Source organism: Gigantopelta aegis, chromosome 4 (assembly GCF_016097555.1).
Source record: "Gigantopelta aegis isolate Gae_Host chromosome 4, Gae_host_genome, whole genome shotgun sequence".
Taxonomy (NCBI): Eukaryota; Metazoa; Mollusca; class Gastropoda; order Neomphalida; family Peltospiridae; genus Gigantopelta; species Gigantopelta aegis.
The window spans coordinates 97,737,176-97,754,042 of record NC_054702.1 but is presented as its reverse complement, the minus strand read 5'-3'; the positions used below and the strand labels follow the sequence as shown (position 1 = coordinate 97,754,042).

Sequence of the window (16,867 nt, the reverse complement as noted above, 5' to 3'; positions counted from 1 at the left end):
CATGTATGTATTGTTTGGCATGCATACTTAACCAAAGACCACCCTTTCCCCAGTGCATATTCTGGCATCACAATTTTGATCACATACTAATGGGAAAATGTAGCGGGTTTCCTCTCTAATACTATATGTCAAAATCGACATCTAATACATAGTAATAGCCGATGATTAATAGATCAAACTGCCCAGAAACACTGATGCTATATCATAAATTTGATGTCTTTGGATTATGTTACTTGTTTTTGTCATTTTATTGACTGCTTGTATGTACCTTTAGATTTAGTGTTTTTGGTGACATACCCAGTACTTTACATGCTTAATAACAACTGAATAATGTTGTAACATGCACAATTATATGTTTCGTGATTTTTATAAATGAAAAAACAGTATTTACATATTCTATCAGTATAAATGACTGGAACTTACAAATACTGCTTGTTCTGTCAGAACGTAGCGAATCTGGACTGCAAATTTATATTATTTATCAAAAAGTTCTGCATTACATATGTAAATGTACAAAACGATCCTTTCTCAGGATATACATGGTAGAAAAAGGCGTGAATAAGAATGTCTTGCCATTTTCACTCACCAAATATTAACATTTGATTTCTTGTTTGCTTTAGAAGTAACTAAACCTAGGCAACCTGAATGATTGTTTTCCTGGGCAAAGATTGTGGCTGTAACATTATTTAAAACAAAATTTTAAAAAATTAGATCTAATTAAAACAGACTATTAATAAATAAATAAAAAAGTCTCACACACTCTTTAGTACATTTTGGTAAAAGTAATTTAAAAAATTCATTTAAGTTGGATAAAATTAACACAGATTATTAATATAGATGTAATCTCAACCAGACTTTAGTTCTGATTGACAATGGTTAACTATCACTGTGGTTTTGTACTTACAGTGTTCCAGTCGGAAATGCTCGATACTCACAGGACATCGGTGAAGTCTTTACCACCCCTGGAGGACGTTCTGAAGAACATGAAACTCACCACCACAACCAAAACCAAGAAAACCGAGAACTTGAACCCTGAAGCCCGACGAATAATCGATTCACTGCCCCTCTTGTCTTTCATGCATGCCAAGGTGTTGATGTTTCCATTCAGGCAGCAAGATAATTAACTTAACCTGATAGGGGGAGGGGGTAGAGGGGATAAAGTTTTAACCAAAATATATTTATTGGGGGTAGTTAATAAGTTATGCTACTACCGGTATGTGGATTCTTGATTTTCATGCCTGCTACTTTGCAGCCTTGGTGCCTGGTGATAACTGCACATTTTTATTTTACTCCTAACATTCACAGATTTTATTTTGAATAGCAAATTAAAATATATATCTTATTTTTATTGGTGGTATGCTCATTTTATTTGTTTTAATCTGTGAAAATTATTTTGTTTGTAGGTGATCGTATTATTATTATAATCCTAAATGTTTATTTAAAAATGTATTTAAGATTAATGGTTTTTGAAGTTATCATTTGTGATTGTTTACTACAAGCTAAAAACAATGTTATGGTGGTCTGAATTGATAGATGTGTTCTTGTATGTGTTATATGCTACTTGATACATACAAGCTTAAAATTATTAATTGGAATTTGACATAGGTGTTTCTAATAAAATGTGTCCTGTGCACAAACATTTAAATTTATAAATAAACTGATGAAAAACAAAACATAGTGTACTGTATTTTTTTTTTTAAATATTAGAAATGATTGTTGTGAAAAGAAATAAATTAGTGAAGATACTTTACTGTCAGTAACTCACTGTTTCAGTTAAGTTTGATAACCCATAACATTGTTAAGTAAAAATGTAAACGTTAATGTCATTGTTAGATACATCCGCATTCATTACTGCAATCCGTAGTATTATAATTGTGATAGTTGTAGCAATGTTGTTTAGTCCACTCAGTTCAGCCAATTTCTGTTTATACACAGGGAAATTATTCAAAATATATTAACAAAATGTTAGCTACAACTGGTATATCAAAGGTTATCTTGACTAATAGAAAAATGTAGCGGGCTTACGTCAAAATTACGAAATGTTTGACATCCACTAACAGATGATTAATAAATAAATTTACTCTTGTGTTGTCATTAAAACAAAACAAATTGTAGGTTAATGTCATAGTTAGATCCATCTACATTCATTGCTGCAATCCCTAGTAATATAATTGTGATAGTTGTAGCAATGTTTTTGTTTAGTCCACTCAGTTCAGTCAGTTTCTGTTTATATGCAGCGAGATTATTCAAAACATACTAACAAGATGCTAGTGGAAAGCAGTATATCTGTCACCATTGGTGCGGGATGTAGCTCAGTGGTAAAGCGCTTGCATGATGCACAGTCGGTGTGTGAATGCAGATGAACAGGAGGAAAAAGAGACGGTTTATCTCGAAGGGCATGCGACGAATCGCCTATGTTACCATACTTATATCGGTCCTGGTAGTTCGATACACCTAGTAGATTCTAAATTTAATGCTACGTGTATACTAGCAGGCATCGAAATAAGCATAACACATGGTAACCCATGTACAGGTTATTGTTAATTACAGGCTTAGACACATCAAGTTTACAATTCACATTGTTATTACCACAAAATCCTTTACAGACACAGATATGTGTTTAATCATTCACGTCACTGTTCTTGTACCAATTCCTGTATGCATGTGTATTATATATTTAAATAACAATCAAATGATAAAAAATGTATGTGGTGTAATTTTCATTTACTATGATTTTACAGAGAACATAGTATCGTTCTTGACATGTGGTAACCTGGTAACCTGAACTAAGTTTATTAAATTTAGCACATAACTCTTTGGGGGTTTGCTGAACAAATATAAGATATTTATTTAGCATGTCGCATACAAGGAGCATATGTGATTAAATTAAAACATTGTTTTAGAGATTCTACAAGAGATGAATTCATTATATGGGTTGTTAACATCGAACATACACTTAATCAGGAACATTATATTGTCACTCTTACACTTTCCATGTGCTTGTAGCTTTGCTGTGATTTGCTTTGCATAAATCTTTAAAATTTATATTTGAAAAGGTGTCATGTCTACCATAGAAATGTTTATATATTTCAGACAGATATAATATATCAAATAATATAAACAGAAAGTAAATTGTACATTCCATTATTATGTGTACATGAGGCGTGTTTATATTTGATATTTACATGTTTGTATTGGTGCATTTAGTAGATTGCATGTCTGTGCAATTTTATATTTATGTATTACAAAAAAAAAGTGTGGTGATATTTCCCAAGACAACTTCTTGATCAGTCCATGTTACATCCCGATAAAGGAAAAAAATCCACCAATGAATTATCTATAACGGGTGTTGTTTACAGCTGTTATTTTATCATTCCGCTTGAACAACAGATGTAATTGTGCAGCTGGATATTTTGTATATATTAAATTATTGTCGTATTTCTTTGTAGATTTTAGAACTTAAATTAATTTCTGTTGTGTAATCCATCCACCTTTTCATTCACTCAGTCATTTGTTCTTTCATTCAATGTCCTGTTCTTCTTTGTATTAGCTAGAGTTCAAAATATATTTTATGATTAAGAATATTTGAAGTTATTATTAATTTCCTAATGTTTATTGTATTTTTCAAAGAAAAATTAATCTATTGGTAACATTAAAGTATTAAAAAATTGCAATGGTAGAAAGTAAATCTGCTAACACTATATTTACAGATTGTTACCCCATGTGAATGGTATTATTTATGAAATGAGGTTGTGAATTGTTGTATTCACTTGATAAGGGCAGTGTTGAAATAAGTTTTAATAAATCTTGTACAGTATATAAGATTGTAACAATACATTAATTTTCTTCAGATATGGATATGCTTATACTATATTTATTAATAATTGAAAATTTTCAAATACCTGAACGTTGTGTTTTCAAAGTCTATTGGCAGTGCTTGACTTCTTAGCTGCCTGTTAATTCATTACAACTCATGTGAATATATTCATATATTCAAGTGAATACAGTGAAATCGGTCTAAACCAGACCCTGAACAAACCAGAATCCTTTCAAAACCGTCCCAAGTTTCATGGCTCCAAATTTTCTAAATTCTAAAACGCGACCCTCTAAACACTGGATCCTGTATAAATCGGATATATATTAGGTTCCCAGTGTGATCCAATTAGATGGGTTTCACTGTATACATTACAACACTATTTGTTCTCAACTGCTAGTTTATAGACGTAATTATGTGTACACACTCGGTGAAAACAGTATTGTTGGACTTCAGTAAATTGTGAATGTGGAAATATTGTTTTCTTGTAATTTGTTGCAGGATAATGTTTTATAGTTGTTGAGTTCGAATGCTTGTTGTTCACAAGAGAATTTGTATTAGAATGATCTGTCGGAGTTGTTCTTGGTTAGGGGTTTTTTGGGGGGGTAGTGGGAAAGAAGATTAGTAATGTATTAAGTTTAGTAAAATAATGTTTTGTGATCTTGTTTAAGATGAAAGGATATCAGGAAAATTTAAATTAAGTGGAAAGGTAAATCAATTACGACTCGGGGGTGACACCACAATGGGTTTTTTTTTGGTGCAAACACACACTATTTCATTTTAAAAAACATTTGGGGTGGGGTTTTGTTTTGTTTTTTTTGCATTTCTTTGCTTTGTAAAAATTAAATATATTAACCATTTAAAAGATGAACCCAATTAATAGCTTCCTGGTGACATCCTTAGTACTACACAATTGGAAACAAAACTTTTTTCTTAGTTGCCATATTTAACTAAATTAATGTTTAGTTATTAAAGTGAAATTTATGAAAGTTTTATCTCTAGTCTATTTCATTGTAAAACACTTTTACCTGAACACAGTATACGAGTATTAAGTTGTGATGGTTGTACATTTAGTTGTTAGAAACCATAAGTGCTAGGTCAACTTGGCTTCATACACTTCTGTATGTAAAGTTGCCACATTATATTCACTTTTAGACTTGAAAGTGTTAGCTACAAATGGCCATAGGTGATATGACAGGCAAGATACTGCACTACAGTGAATTCTATTTACAAGTGCTAACATTGTTACAAAAAATTAATATTATATATCATTAGAATTAAAAAGTTGAGTTTGTTTATAAATATATTAATAAAAATGTTCATAATGCTTAGATTAGTAGTAAAATTATGTGAAATGATTAAAGAAGTAAAAGTTAAATAGTAGAACATTATGGGTTGAGGCGTTGAGTTGAGCATTGGAATTTCTGACATGATATTCCTTTGTACATGTATGTAAATACATGTAGAATTTTTGTTTTAAAAAACCCAAAACACGGTGTTGTACAGTTAAGTTGGACTCTTTTAGTAGTTTGTCTTATGACATTAACAGAGTGTTTTGTTGTGTTTTCTCCTTTAGGTTTACTGAGCAAACTTATCTAGCTTAGCTTGTTGGTAGACAAATCAAAGACTCATTGTGCAATATAATATGTGCTATTCAAAATGTCAGATCTTGTATTTATTGTGCTGAGGCCCAATTCACTAAACTCTTGCAATTTTGTCCAAAAGACTTGCAAAGACAATAATGTTGCTTTAGCGAGCTTTAGAGAGCTTTGTGAATTAGGCCCCTGAACACTACATATCATGCTTGTATTTATAAATGGTGGAAATTGTTTTTGGAATAAAACTGTCAGTCATGCGGCTAGGTCATTTTGTCACCAAATGTTACATCGTGCATTTTATTCACTTTTTTTTTTTTTTTAAATTGAATATCATGAACCTGTCTTGTGAAATACATGTTGAGATAAACTGGTTAATATATGTATACTTGATATTTGAAGAAATTATTACTGGGATAATTACCAAAATAATATTTGCAGACAAAAAAAGTTTTGAAATGGTTATCAACTATTAAACAGATACATTTTTTTTTTTTAAATAACAGTATTTTCTTTCGATGGTGGTAGTACAAATGGTTTCATTTTGACACTTCTTCGCAATATATTATTGTATATATTTATCTGTATATAGAATATTCTGTAATAAGTGGTTATGAAGAAATCGCTAAATAAATTGTAGCAAAGTGCTTTTACTGACTTTGTTTTTTGTTGGGGTGGGACGTAGCCCAGTGGTAAAGCACTCGCTTGATGCATGGTCTGTGTGGGATCGATCCCTGTTGGTGGGCCCATTAGGCTATTTCTTGTTCCAGCCAGTGCACCACGACTGGTATATCAAAGGCTGTGTTATGTGTTATAATGACTGTGGGATGGTTCATATAAAAGATCCCTTGCTGCTAATCGAAAAGAGTAGCCCACGAAGTAGCAACAATAGGTTTCCTTTCTCAATGTCTGTGTGGACCGTAACCATATGTCTGATGCCATATAACTGTAAATAAAATGTATTGAGTGCATCATTAAATAAAACATTTCCTTCTTCCTTGTTTTTTGTTAAACACTTATACTACAGGGTTTATATGTGTTGTCAAATTCATTTTATTTATACAGTTCACACAGTAGCGAATTTGTCCACTTTGAACATTGATACAGGCCTGGCAATATCGTCTCACAGGCCACTAAACGCTAGAGAAAGGGATGGTACGGGCTGTGAGAGTTGCTGGCTGGAAATTGTGTTGCAGATGCGTGGTTTGGATCCATGTGTCTTGGCGAGGGGTTGTGACGGTGGTCGGCCGCTACGGGAAGGTCCCTGACCTGGTTGCTTTATTGATATCGTTGCCATAAGTACCACATGGTGTTTCTTTGGACGTTGAATTGACGTGCGAGGTCCCAGATTCAAGCATCTCTATGACTTGCCATCTGGCATTTTAACCGAGGCGTGGCATGACGAAATTGCATCAAACAGTTCACTAATGGTGTTTTTCTGGACTTCTGAAGACTGCACAGAGTGGCAATGATAACTCCGTCTTACGGTATCTACGTTAGTGTTACCTTCAATTATACATGCCATTGTTACATAACGATGTTATCATCATTATTAAAAGATGAAGGTAGAAATTGGAAAGCCAGAGGCAATAATTAAACATATCAGTGACAGGTAACATGGCGTCGTGTTAATTATGGATTAATGCACTCATATAGGTAGGATAGCACATTCTAGTTTCGTTCCTTTATGGTTCAAGCACGTCTACGTATACACACAAATACAAAACATAAAAGAAACAAAAAAGAAAAAAACAACATCAACAACAACAACAAAGCATCCACCTCACTAAAACTGTTAATAGAAAATTATATACATACATGTAGGCCTATTTGTAGAATGAATTTTAGTTTTTTACCTCAAACTATATATTTTTGTTTTTAATAAGTACCTTTTAGGTTTTAATACTGAGCAACTGTAATATATTTGGAATTGTGTATTCCTGTTTACGTGTGCTCAGTATGACGGGCCAGTTTTTAACCAGGCCTGTGATACTCTCTGGATCCCAGTCCATCTCAAGAGATATGGTCACCTCAGTGTGTAGACAACGAAATGGGAGTTCTCATCTGTCCAATATGTGAACAGAATATTGCATCAATCAAGGGAGATGGTGGTGCACTTGATTTCACTAAATATTCAGGTTACTTCCAGCGATGGGATGATCACAAGCCCAGATGTCATCAGCATTGTATCAATATTTGAACAATATTATGAATACTCTGTGCATCCTTTGGTAACATGTTGATACCAATCAATATACTAGTCCAGATGTGAGATGCCAGGCCAAAATGTTTAAAGAATGTGCCCTGCCCACATATTTCATTCACCAACGGCACCCCTGCGCGTGCTGTAACCTCACTGTGGTGCAGGGGTGTAACATTCTCTTTGAGAATGGCCAATACAGCACAAATTGAAGTTTAGAGTAAAATTCAGTGTCCGTAAAATTCTGTAATATTTGTATTTGTATTTTTGCACAGTTCTTTACACTGTTTTTGTTTAAACCTTGAATTTTTATATTGATGTTGATCATCACTTTATTTATTTGCATTACCATAGTTTGACACCCAATAGCCGATGTATTTTTTGTGCTGGGGTGTCGTTAAACATTCATTCATTCATTCATTCATTCATTCATTCATTCATTCACTAACGGCACAACGAGAGCCAAATGTAGACATGACATAATAAGCAAACGTATTGGTTGGACTGCACTCACACCTGGAAATTGAAATAATTTACCTAGCTTGACTTGTTGGTAGACAGAACAAAGACTCATTGTGCAATATAATAATATGTGCTGTTCAAAATGTCAGATCTTATATTTATTGCGCTGAGGCCCAATTCACTAAACTCCTGCAACTTTTTCAAAAAGGACTTGCAAAGACAATGTGATGTTGCTTTAGCGAGCCTAGGAGAGCTGTGTGAATTAGGCCTCTGAACACCACATAGCATGCTTGTATTTATAAAACTGTCAGTTATGCGGCTAGGTCATTTTGTCACCAGATGTTACATCATGCATTTCATTCACATGTTGAGTTTTCTTTTGGGAAAACTGAATATCACAAACCTGTTTAGTTAATATTTGAAGAACGTATTATTACCAAAATAATATTTGCAGAAAAAAAGGTTTTCAAATGTATTAAACAAATACATTTTTTAAAATGGTGGTAATACAAATGGTTTCATTTTGACGTTTCGCAATATATTACTGTATGTATTTAGCTGTATATAGAATATTCTGTAATACGTGGTTATAAAGAAATCGCAAAACAAATTGTAGCAAAATGCTTTTACCGACTTCGTTGTTTTTACTTTGTTTTCTGTTAAACACGTATGCAACATGATTTATACGGGTCATGGAATTCATTTTTATACATGTATGGTATTACATTCAAATGTACTGCGGGTGACAACAAATTATTTACATTTATTGTTAGTCAAGACACATCTTAAGACAAAATGACCATTTTATAAAGATAACAGATGTTTCTAATCCTAAATTTCACAGCACAATAAATAGTGCTGTGACCCCAACCCCAATATGCCACGGCTCTAATTTTTAATCCTACATTTTAGTTAGTAGTTATATTTGCACTTTTGGGGAGGGGAAATTATGAAGGTTTTTTGTGTGTTTTTCTTATTTTTTATTTGTAATTACATTTAGTGTACTACCAGATAGTCTGAGCACACTAGGCTATAAACAATGTAAAACTAGCCATCACTATCAACAACAAAAACAAAAACACTACTAGTAATGTTTTAATGATAGACAATAATAGTACAATAGGTTAAAGTGATAATTTGCTTTTAAAATAATAATAATAATAAGAAGAAGAAGAAGAAGAAGAAGATCTCTGATTATGTTCAAAAACCGATGAGGATAAGCATATTAACAGTTTTTGTTAAAAATCCTGCTATTACTTTTCAGCAGCATTTTGAGAACCGGATGTCGAGGTCCAATATAATATGTTTCAAACAATCTTATTTCTTTCCGTTTATTATTAAATGTCTGCCTTGCCCTATAGTCTTGATGGTAGTATCAAGATAATCTCTAGGTGAAAATGTTTGCTAATTCGAAAATCGTCCATTAAAAGATTCAATAATTACAAGCAATTAACTCTTTTGTTTTACACCGTTCTTTTTGCCTTACATCAGATTGATGGGCCTTAAGCCTGTATTAATGCTAGTTAAGCTGTAGGAATAAATAAATGTAATGTTTTGTTGAAATGTTTAACATTGCTGTTCAACTTTAGTTTTAGTCGACACATGTCAAGAAACATTCGGCTCGAGTTTCGAAGTTGTTCCCGTTCTCTTGACATCCTCCCCAGATGAATTCCTCGCACGACTTGGTCACGCGATTGTAGTAGAACCGACGGAAGGCAGCAAAACATGGACCAGCGTCCCGGGACTCTGTACACACTGTAATACAATTAATAAAATAAAATAAAATAAAATATATAAAAATATATTTAAAAAAAGAAAAGAATAATAATAAAATAATGAAAAAAGTATACATGGTGTCATAAACTACCTAGAAGATTTTAAAACTGAGTAAAAGCTACGTTTTCATTAGCCCGAGTACTCTAACAGTAAGAGAAAAAAAGAAATGTTTTATATAACGACGCACTCAACACATTTTATATCCGGTTATATGGTGTCAGACATATGGTTAAGGACCATACAGATATTGAGAGAGTAAACCCACTGTCGCCACTTCATGGGCTACTCTTTTCGATTTGCAGCAAGGGATCTTTTATATGCATCATCCCACAGACAGAGTAGTACATACTACGACCTTTGATATATCAATCGTTGTGCACTGGCTGGAACGAGAAATAGCCCAATGGGCCCACCGACAGGGATCGAACCCACACCGACCACGCATCGAGCGAGCGCCTTACCACTGGGCTACGTCCCGCCCCATGACAGTAAGAGAGTAGGATGGACATTTAGACAGTTATAACTCAGTAGTAAACAGAGCGTTACAACTGTCTAAATGTCAGTCTTGCTCTCTTACGGTCTGAGTACTCGGGCTACGTTTCCATATGCATGTTTTCCGTTTTCACATTGCATGAATCCATGTCCCTGTTGATTGTTTCACTATACTAGTACCCACAGTACCCGTGCGAGTAAACTCCACCCCTGAAAGCTCATTGACACATTAATTCCTTTAACCGACCATGTACGTCGATCCAACAAAAATAGCAACAAACCTCACGGTGTGTGTGTAGGGGGTGGGGGTGCATGTGTGTTTGCATGTGAATCATCTATATATTTAGGTATGCACTTCGATATGTAAGTACGTAGGTAGATATGTCGGACATCGACGTTTAAGGGGAGCTATTACTCTTGCTCTACCAAAACATTCAAGGAGAGTAATGTTTTATCCCCCTTTAGCATATGGCATCAATATGATATCTTAAATGGATCCCCATATTCTAAATTATGGGAACAATTAAGCACTCCCCTAATTTTTTAAATGTCAAGTCGTGTGTGTGTGTGTGTGTGTGTGTGTGTGTGTGCGCGCGCGCGCGCGTGTGTTTGTGTGTACGCACGTGGGTAAATATATATCGATGCATGTGTGTATGTATTCATTTAAAACTTTACTTACAACGTGTGTGTGTGCGTGCGAATGTGTGTGTTTGTAGACGATCATTACTGGTAGTACTAAACCAAATAACTTCCGGCTGGGTCAAAGTTCGAGGTGCACTTTTGATAGAGAAGTGAACGCCGGAAGTCCTGTGATTGGTGATAAATGTGAGTGTATTGGTTGTAAAAACAAATAGTTCAATCTGTGCAAAAAATGTATGCAATTATATTTCATCTAGTATCACTGTGTCAAGTAACCTTGTGCTTGAAACATGTACGGGGTACCTGTAAAAAAGTATTCGAATTTTGTGCAGAACTAGGGTAGACACTACCCGTTATCTCAGAAATGAGCAGCTTGACCCCCATTTTTTCTAATTCACTTTAAGGGTGAGAGGTGGTAGTATTTATATACGTGGCGTTTATGTCGATTGATACGCTGCAGGTAGTAGTTTTAGCCACGTATGTTACTATTGTCATCTATGGGATTTGATTCGGTAGTATACACCCTATAAACCTACCTGACTTGGAGGACACGCAGATCTGTTTGCAAGTTTTACCGCCATGACACGACTTTTCCTGCAACATAATGCATTGATACATTATTATATATATTGCCGAGGTTATATACAAGTTAAAACTATTGCCTGATGGCGGATTGGTTAGCAATATTACCCGATGACTCTGTAACTATACTAACCCATAAAGTGATGCAGTTTTCACTGTTAAACAAAACATGTCACTAATGTCACTAAAGACGTTTCTGAGTTTGTACTTAATTATTTCAGTCAATATAACCTTTTCCACCTGATAACATAATCTTATATTTTCTTCCTTATCACATAAATGAACTATATGTTTAATCACAGCAGTTGTGATCATTCTAATATTCATTACAGAGGTTTGCCTTCAATAATTTCTCCCTTAACATCTTTTTCCCACCACTAAGCAAATTTTATTTAACTGGAAAGGAAATCCATGATATATCTATTGATAAAATGCTTTACATTAAAAAACTTCAAATTATTTTTTCGAAAATTAATTGTTTAATGACCCAAATATATTACATGGAGTAGATTAATCTTCTGTCAATTCCAATGGTTACAACATAGTTTCCCATAAGCACATCAGTCTACAGGGGCATTTTGTTTTTCAATTAGCTGTGGAAATTGCAATAAACATGTATGGATACCAGGAGGCTGTTGTTTTAATATCGAATTAATACACGCTAGATACTCAATTAAGTACAATTAATCATTAATTTATTCAATTGGCTCGAGATAAATACTCCGGAATATATAATGAGAAATAAGAAATAAAACAATGACTACAACTACACACTTTGCTATGTACATTTATGAATGTAATTTGTAATTTAGTACGAGTATGATTTTCATGTAGATTATTGATTAAGGGTTAAATATAATTATGTCTTAAACAAAAGATACCCTATACTGTTTGCATAATTATAATTTTACAAAATTAGAGAGAGAGAGAGAGAGAGAGAGAGAGAGAGAGAGAGAGAGAGAGGGGGGGATGGGGAGGGAGGCGGGGGAGCTAAGCGATATAACAATGTAAATTAATGAATAATATTTTGTGTGGTGTGTAACTTCAGAACGCTAGTGGGTGTATTATTAGTGTTAATATATGGTAACATACCTGGCATTTATCTGCGGCAGCTAAAATAAGACAAAACCATAAAAAACATTTATTAGCTTATGTGAACTTATAGTTCGAGTTAATCATAAATGTTCTATTAAAATGTAACAGAATAAATTAAATTCGCTACATGGAATGACATGCAATACAATGTAGCCATAAATAAAACAAAAACAAATCGTTAATTTTTAACTAATGTTAGCTATTTAAGCAAGAGTTATCTGACGAGAAACATACATACAGTGTATATTTCAAGTCAGGGAGTTCGTGTGATATCAATCTTCAGTAGTTTGCACATATATAGTAATTTCCTTACATTAAAAGCCATCGTAAAACGTGAATTAAGTTTTAACCAAAATATACAAATGTGTTAAAATGTCAATGTGGAAAAAGTCAAATTGTATGAGATCTGGCAGTATGCCCTCGAGTTACTGCCCTTGATTGAACTCCAACCCCACATAACACCAACTTTCTATTTATGTTTAATTCCCTTTATTTATTGCCACCATTCACTAAGCATGTTTTCGAACAGAACTCCTTTTAGTGAGCATAATCCCTAGAATAGGCAACTAGATGTCAAAATAACACATGTACGCAAGTGCACACACACACACACACACACACACACACACACACACACACACGTGTGAGCACGCACACATATACACCACCACCATCATTACCACCACAGCACGCCACACCAGACAAACTCAGAAGGATACACATATATAGAGTGACACCATTTTAAATTTTATTCTAAGGGGAGACACTAAGTGAAATCTGTATAATTATCTTAATTTCTATCGAAACATGTTTTGAGAAAGAAGCTCCACTTCCATTCTCTTTAAAAACTAATTATATATCTATAAGGTTCAAAAGGATTCGTAACGTACAAACCTTGACTGCTTATGCAAATCACAGATATGCAGATAGCCAAAAGAACTCCAGTACAGCAATTCATTGTGGTTTACCTGCAATATCAAATATTACAAAAATAAATTTAAGAATATGATGACAGAATGTTGCATTTATCTTTATACGTTTCAATGCAAAACTAATATAAAAGAAAATAGTTTGTAAATATTAATATATTATGCAGTGATAACGTAATTAAAATAATATGTCATAAATCAAATCTGCGTAGATGTTACTTTCATTTTCTCCTCCGTTTTATTATTTCACCTTAAAATCAATTTAATGTTTCTTGCTTGAATATAATTGCATTCACCGATATTAGGCTGTACATAATTAGGAGAAACCTCGTTGGTTGAAAAACGAGCACTCAACTATTTTTATTATTTATTAAAGAAACTACCTAGAGTTTGCTACTAGTGTAATGTGTTTACGACTAACAGATCATTTGTGATAACTAAAATTACGTATTAAAAATATTTTCCTGTTTAGAATATTAGTATCTGTATAAACAAAGTGTTTGTTCTAGTTTAAATGTGTGTAGTTGTCCAAACCAGATTTTACCATACAATAATTTCGTATGTTCTAAAACATATATGAAAAATGATAAATGACTGCTATATCCATTAGAATACTACCACACACACAGTGGATAAACAAACATTGGTATTCTAAACAAGAAAATGTATTGAATATGTAATGTTAGTCGCTCTGTTAGTAGGAACCTTCTTACAATGACTGTAACCTCAGGCCAGTCCCACCCCTCCAATTATTAGGTCTATTTGCAATAAACTATGTTTTCTATTAAATACGCCTTGTTTTCTTTCCCATATATAAATTTAGAAAACAATAGAAGTTACTCTTACCTGGTATCGTACAACTCAGTGTACCTTATGCTATCTAACGTTAGTGTTTCCTACATTTATATATATACTACTCAAAAGAATTTAAGGGTCAAAAATTTATAACCAAATAAGTTTCAGAGTGTATTAGATTGATGATGTAAACTACACCAAATTTTTTATTTATTGTTCCATATTTACAAAAAAACACAAATAAACGTCACTGTATACAAGAAAGTCACATGACATGCTGTCAAAGTTGAACGTTGTCAAACATGGATTTTACACATTAGAACATTCGTTTAATAATGTGTGAATCCACCCCTGGCGCGAATACACTCGACACATCATTGCCTCATGCTGTTGATCAGACGTCTGAAGAACTCTTGGGGAATGGCCTGCCACTCTGCCATAAGAAGTTGACCCAGATCATGAAGGTTGGCCGGAGGGGCATGGTGATCCCGAACTCTCCTGCCTAATTCGTCCCAGGCGTGCTCTATTGGGGCCAAGTCAGGCGAATATGCTGGCCAATCCATCCTGGCGATACCTTGTTGTCTGAGAAAGTCCGTTACCACCCTGGCGCGGTGGGGTCTGGCATTGTCATCCTGCAGAACTGCCCCGCCGCCAATCTGCTGAAGGCCTGGGAGAACCAACGGCCGGATAATCTCATTCAGATAGCGGATTCCATTCAGATTGCCATCCACCACATAGAAGGGGGTCCTGTGGTGGATAGAGATGCCGCCCCACACCATGACGCTGCCACCACCGAACCGGTGACGTTGTCTAACGTTAACGTCAGCGAAGCGCTCCCCAGGACGTCTGTAGACACGAACCCGACCGTCGTTGAACTGGAGACTAAACCTGGACTCATCAGTGAACATCACTCGACCCCACTGAACACGTTGCCACCGCAGATGAAGCGTGCACCAGTGACGTCTGGCCGTTCTGTGACGTGGTAGGAGTGGTGGTCGAACAGCCTGGCGACGGCAGCGTAGATTATTGGCTCTCAGATGATTGCGTATGGTTTGATCAGACACGCGAGTTCCAGTCGCAGTCCGCAGATTGTCACGTAATAGGCGTGCATTGGTTGTGCGTTGACGTAGAGCCATATTGGTGATGTAGCGGTCCTCTCTATTTGTAGTGCTTCGGGGTCTTCCCGAACGTGGACGATTTCGAACAGAATTCGTTGCTTGGTACCGTTGCCACAGTCGGCCAACGACACTCTGACTGACACCAAGTCTCAGAGCAACATTTCTTTGCGTATTGCCATCCTGAAGCCAAGCAATAGCCCTTCCTCGATCTTCGATAGTCAGTTGAAGTCGTACCATTGTCGAATTTGGAGTGTGCACCGTACACGAACGCAAGCTCCAATTATACGGAAATTCAGCATTGGGAACATGGAATACACGTGCAAAGCGTGCAAATGAAGCGCTTTGTGAAATAGCAAGTTATGGGCACTTAGCAGACCTTTCGCTTTCGCCCTAATTCACGTGCAAATGTAAGCATGTTTTCGCCATTAGAACTAGTCGACAGTGTCAATGACAGTGGATTTTAATTCATTTATGGGTTGCTTAGACCCACTTTCGTCAAAATGGAACAATACCATGCGTGACATTATGGTCTAGCTAATATAATTGACATTCAGAAAATAATGTCGAAAATATCGTCTGACCCTTAAATGCTTTTGAGTAGTATATACATGCGATGCTGTCATCATTATTAAAAGATAAAGGTCGAGATAAAAGAGGCAATAATTAAACAGCGACAGGTAACGTGGCGTCGTGTCAAAGGTGCACGTTCTCGTTATCCTCGACATCTCGACATCACCTATCCAGTGAGAATATGGATTAATCGACTCACATGGGTAGGTTGGGACATTCTAGTTCCGTTCCTTTATCCATTTATGGTTCAAGCGTGTCCGCCCTGAACACGAGTTCAGACATGTGCAGGAAAATTGTCTAAAAGCAGATTATTGACATGAACACACGTTGTAACATAGCATAAATTGGCTGAACCTTTATTGGATATAGGCACGTTAATAAAGTACCCGTAATATATGTGGACAATAATGAATGAATGAATGAATGAATGAATGTTTAACGACACCCAGCACGAAAAATACATCGGCTATTGGGTGTCAAATTAAGGTAAATGCATCAACATCAATATAAAAATTCAAGAGTTAAATAAAAACAGTGTAAAGACTGTGCCAAAAATACAAATATCACAGATAAATAAAATTAAAATTTACAATAAAAGTCAGTATGACGTAAAAAATGTAATATAATTTCTGGATGGAATCGAAATGATTCCATCACATTTCGTTGTCCAAATATATCTTTTTGAGTTTCTGTCAATTGTTTACACTCCACCAAAATGTGGCGTACCGTCAGAGTACACAGACAGTGCTCACACTGAGATGGACGATCTTTCTTCAAAATACATGAATAGGTTGTGGACA

The 16,867-nt window shown here is 34.9% G+C and overlaps 2 protein-coding genes across 9 annotated transcripts in view; one reads left to right on the top strand and one right to left on the bottom strand.

Moving 5' to 3' along the window:
• Positions 1-6,056, top strand: part of LOC121371528 (serine-aspartate repeat-containing protein F-like) — a 39,524-nt gene extending 33,468 nt beyond the window's left edge. For 7 of the 8 annotated variants that reach the window (XM_041497481.1, XM_041497487.1, XM_041497484.1 and 4 more), the window contains one exon: positions 907-6,056. In XM_041497481.1, the coding sequence (XP_041353415.1) occupies positions 907-1,124 (218 nt within the window). In that variant the 3' untranslated portion in view covers positions 1,125-6,056. The remainder of the gene's footprint in view (positions 1-906) is intronic. The other variant, XM_041497488.1, reaches the window with a different exon arrangement.
• A 3,094-nt stretch (positions 6,057-9,150) lies between these two features.
• LOC121371526 (tauPI-stichotoxin-Hcr2c-like) lies at positions 9,151-14,480 on the bottom strand. Its single transcript, XM_041497479.1, has 5 exons — positions 14,431-14,480; positions 13,550-13,623; positions 12,653-12,672; positions 11,515-11,572; positions 9,151-9,826 (listed from the first exon to the last, which is right to left on the bottom strand). Exons 2-5 carry the CDS (start codon positions 13,611-13,613, stop codon positions 9,663-9,665), a joined length of 306 nt encoding a protein of 101 aa, XP_041353413.1. The 5' UTR covers positions 13,614-13,623; positions 14,431-14,480; the 3' UTR covers positions 9,151-9,662.
• Between the last annotated feature and the right edge of the window lie 2,387 nt (positions 14,481-16,867).